This window comes from Alosa pseudoharengus, unplaced genomic scaffold (assembly GCF_046254945.1).
Source record: "Alosa pseudoharengus isolate Yale_2024_CS ecotype anadromous, Long Island Sound unplaced genomic scaffold, YU_APseudo_1.1 YU_APseudo_1.1_scf_16, whole genome shotgun sequence".
NCBI lineage: Eukaryota > Metazoa > Chordata > Actinopteri > Clupeiformes > Clupeidae > Alosa > Alosa pseudoharengus.
In genome coordinates, this window is record NW_027468630.1 from 14,272,856 (window position 1) to 14,277,855 (window position 5,000).

Genomic DNA, 5,000 nt, shown 5'->3' on the forward strand with positions numbered 1-5,000 from the left:
AAGATGTGTTTAAGACATTTTGAATGCTGTGTGTCATTTTGCTGGAGATTTGAGGCATATTACATTTTTTGTGAGCAATTGTGGGTTTTGTGTGTAGAGTTTTGAAAAATAGACACAGAGTTTTGAAAATGTGTGTAAACACAGGTGTGTAAACACAGGTGAGTAAACAGGTCAGACACATACTTAAATGGACGTATATACTATCTAAGTCTAATCTAAGTTTTCACCAAAACAAAAGAGCTGATTATTGGCTTCAGGAGGAGGAGAGAGGAACCTGCTCCTCTTTACATCAAAGGAGACATGGTGGAGAGTCACTGACTGCAAGTTACTGGGTACATCCATCTCCCAGGACCTGACATAGACTGCCAACATCACCTCTCTAGTCAAGGAGGCTCAGCAGCGGCTATATTTGCTGAGGACCCTGCAGAGAGCAAATGTCACACAGCAGCTGCTGCTGTCCTTCTAGCGATGCTCTGTGGAGTGTGGAGAGCATCCTCTCTCACGGCATCCTGGTGCTCTGTGGAGAGCATCCTCTCTCATGGCATCCTGGTGTGGTCTGCCAGCTGCACTGTGGCCAACAGGAAGTCGCTACAGAGAATCATTAAAACTGCACAGGGCATCACAAACACACAACTACCCACCCTAGAAGACATTTACAGGACTTGATGTCTGCGTCAGGCATTTTGCAAACACGCAACAATCTAACAAGAAGTAACTTGATATAATTTTTCAAACACAACCTATCAAAATGCCACACCTATTCACCACTTATTCACACTCAGTCCTCAATCTACAAACACTCATTACTTTACTGAACACCATCCGATCATTGCCTTTGTGTAGGCCTATGAATAGACATACTCAGTATAGACCCTTTCAATCTGTTCCTAGAGGATTTCCGGTTGAAATGTAGAGACCAATGCAGAACCAATGCAGAGACTTTGAAATGAAAATGAATCGGACTTTAGCGTAATGTTCTACAAAAAGTTGACTTTACGTAAAACTTTTCTAACGGTTATTTTAATTTGCCCATGTACATTTGTCGGTCATTGTTTTCTTGTTGGCTGTAAAATACTGTATTCACAACAGCACATTTTTTTGGGAAAAATCACTATTTTTGGTGTCAATATTGTACGGAACCCTAGAGGGGTCATTCCAAGATATTTTTTGGTATATATCCAGAAAACATGTGCTCATTTTACTAAGCTGTGTGCTCATTTTACTAAATAGTGTGCTCATTTTATTTATTGTAAATTGAGCCCACAATCTAGTACAATGAGACCACTATTTACTCAAATGAGCACACATTCTCTGGATACACAAAAATATTTTGCAGTGACACCTCCTGGGGGGTATTCCATCAACCTCGCTAATGAAGGCGGCGCTTAACAGAAATAGCCTGGCTTGAACTAGCGTAGACTTTCACTTGGGGCTGAAGCCGTTCCATTAACTCAAGTTAGCGGCATCTTGGCCTCGTTTATTCAAGCGAGGTTTGGTTTAGCTTCATCTCTGCTCGTGCATGAGATAGAACAGTAGACCAAAACAGTAGATTGACGAAAAAAGGGGATATGTCGTAAAATTAAGACAATACTAGACGATTTCTGTTCGATTTGGCAAGCGCCATCTACAGGATTTTCATCGAAAGTCATCAAATTTAACATTGAGAGAAAAAATAGATTGCCTACAGAAATTGGAGAATAATGAAAGCATACATTTAAAACAACAATGCTAATGGTTTGAAATCAATTGCGAGTTTGATTGGCTTCACTCTTTGGAGCTAGTGAATGTGTAAATCCATGCTTGGTGGAAAAAATATTTATAGGCCTACTTCTATTTTTGAAGTTGTAGGCTACAGGTGACGAAAGCACAGGTTGACGGAACCATCTTTTTTGGCTCGTTTTCCGACTGATTGTTTTTACAGCTCCTTGTAAACACAGCTTAATTTAGCTTGAAAGTTAACCTGCTACGGAGCAGGTTAGTTCTGTTGCATAAATTCCCATAGTTACCAAGCTGGGATTCACGTTAACCTCATTAATGGAACAGAATTCTCACTAAAATTAGCGAGACTTATCGAAATAAGCCAGGTTTGGCCTTTAGCGAGGTTGATGGAATACCCCCCTGGGCTCTGTAATATTGTTTACATGTTAACTATGTATTTCAATCCCGTAATATTGTTTACATGTTTACTATGTATTTCAATCCGTAATATTGTTTACATGTTTACTATGTATTTTAATCTGCAATATTGTTTACATGTTTACTGTGTATTTAAATCCGCAATATTGTTTACATGTTTACTGTGTATTTCAACTTCTCTCTGTAGATGACTTTCACTCTTGTATGGAAATATACATAGAAGCCCATGAAAGACAGAAGAGCTTTAGGTTTTGAGCAACAGTGTGTACATGATGTATCCTGTGAGGCGGATGTTTGCTTAAGAGATGTGTTTATGACATTGTGTGTCATTTTGCTAGAGATTTGAGGCATTTTGCATTTTGTGTGAGCATTAGTGGGTTTTGTGTGTAGAGTTTTGAAAAATAGACACAGAGTTTTGAAAATGTGTGTAAACACAGGTGAGTAAACAGGTCAGACACATACTTAAATGGACGTACAGTATATACTGTATGTTGAGCTCTCTCTCTCTCTCTCTGTGTGTGTGTGTGTGCGTGTGTGTGTGTGTGCGCGTGCGTGTGTGTGTGCGTGCGTGTGTGTGTGTGTGTGTGTGTGTGTGCAGGGAAGACGCGGACGAAGGATAAGTACCGTGTGGTGTACAGTGAGCACCAGCGCGTGGAGTTGGAGAAGGAGTTCCACTACAGCCGCTACATCACCATCCGCCGCAAGGCCGAGCTCGCCCTGGGCCTCAGCCTATCAGAGAGACAGGTGGGTCATCTTTAGACCAATCACACGGCCGAGCTCGCCCTGGGGCTTAGCCTATCAGAGAGACAGGTGGGTCACCCATGAGCTAATCAGTGCTCGCCCTGGGCCTCAGCCTATCAGAGAGACAGGTGGGTCCTCTTTAGACCAATCACACGGCCGAACTCGCCCTGGGGCTCAGCTTATCAGAGAGACAGGTGGGTCACCCATGAGCCAATCACTACCAATACATCCTATAACGCATCCTAATAAATCCTACACTTATGTGATCCTGCAAGGCGAAACCAGTCGCTTTGCGCACGGTGCTATTTTGAGAAAATCCACGATAAACAAACATACAGGTTAAAATGTTGAATTTCACGTTTTCGCATAATTCAACAGTATACAGTCTACACTTTCATATTGTGAACAAATCTCACAGATAAACATATGTTTTGACTGTTAAACCCTGACTTTATTTAGGTGAAGATTCAACACATTAGCAGTCATTCCCTTTGCCCACGCCGCTATAAGGTTTTACGGTAGGCTAGAGCTTTACTTTACTAGGCTAGGCTTTACTCATTAGGCTCGGCCTACTCATTATTCAATGTGTCAGCTCTATATCCTTCTTTCCAGATGTAACTGAATATGAATATGAAAGACTTGCCTTTCAGGGCACGAACGGTCAAAGGCACAAACTTTTAGAAATATCCTGGCGTCATTTTAGGGACAAGGATAAGTTTTCCATTGGCGTAGCGCATTTTACACAATCTGTGTACACAGAACTTCCTCCCCTTACTTCCCCTGAAGTACATTAATTATATTCTATAGTGACACCTTATGACTTCCCAGGTATTAACTAGGGGGCAAAAAAAGACACTGAAGAAGACACTGCATGGTTGATGAAACTGCACATAGTCAGTCATCTGCTTCAAAGTCATGCTACCTTAAAGCTAATAATAGCTGTGCCCTCACACTATCGCACGTGACAATTTACTTAAAAAGGTGATTTTCTCCTCTTCTGGCGTATCGTGACAGGAAAACCATGGCAACTTTGGATGCGGTTATCTTAGCCATACTTTTTGCAATACCCTCGATATACATATCGTTGGAAAGCTTAGTTTATGGTCGTTCACGTGAGCACAATAACTTAATTTTGTAAATTTTACCAAAGCGACTGGTTTCACCTTGCAGGGTCACATATGAGTGTTTGTACGGGCAGTGCCAAATTGCAGCTTGTAACATCAACAACTCAACATTACAGAATTGAAACCAAAAGGAGCATTTATGGCATTTATTAGTGTTTATTTTATTAAAGTACTACATTTAATAATGTTTATTTTATTAAAGTACTACTTTTCAGTTGCCTTGGGGCAGCCGTGGCCTACTGGTTAGCGCTTCGGACCTGTTACTGGAGGGTTGCCTGTTCGAACCCGACCAATAGGCACGGCTGAAGTGCCCTTGAGCAAGGCACCTAACCCCTCACTGCTCCCCGAGCGCCGCTGTTGCAGGCAGCTCACTGCGCCGGGATTAGTGTGTGCTTCACCTCACTGTGTGCTGAGTGTGTTTCACTAATTCACAGATTGGGATAAATGCAGAGACCAAAATTTCCCTCATGGGATCAAAAGAGTATATATACTTATATACTATACTATACTTATACTTCCTACTCAGCTCGTCATGGTAAAGAATCACACATTTCTTTATGTGTTTTTGTTCCATCATGATGCTAGTAATCTCCCTTTGCATGTCCACTTCTACCCAAAACCCAACATAACATGATGTAGTAGTCGCCCGTTCTCTTTACTGTAATACCCCCGTGCCTCTAAGTCTCACATGGGCCTCTTCTCAAACCTCTATATTTGCATACGGCCTCTCTCCTCTCTCCTCTCCTCTGTCATCTCTCCTCTCTCCTCTCTCCTCGGTCCTCTCTCCTCTCTCCTCGATCCTCTCTCCTCGGTCCTCCAGTTCGTGCCCCGGACATCGCTCAAAGCCCAACGTTATCAAGGACGTCTCATTTATCTAATTGCAAGGAGGAGGTGAGACCGAGGAGAGAGAAGGGAGGTGGAAGGGCCGATACGCGACGAAACACAAGAGTACCCTACGCGGAAGCGTTTTCAGTCAGAATTGTGCGATCATTGGTCCAA

General features: G+C 42.3%; 1 protein-coding gene across 1 annotated transcript in view; it reads left to right on the forward strand.

Moving 5' to 3' along the window:
- Positions 1-5,000, forward strand: part of LOC143126205 (homeobox protein CDX-1-like) — a 12,960-nt gene that overhangs the window by 5,365 nt on the left and 2,595 nt on the right. Inside the window, exon 2 of the mRNA XM_076288117.1 lies at positions 2,735-2,880. Coding sequence (XP_076144232.1) covers positions 2,735-2,880 — 146 coding nt within the window. The remainder of the gene's footprint in view (positions 1-2,734; positions 2,881-5,000) is intronic.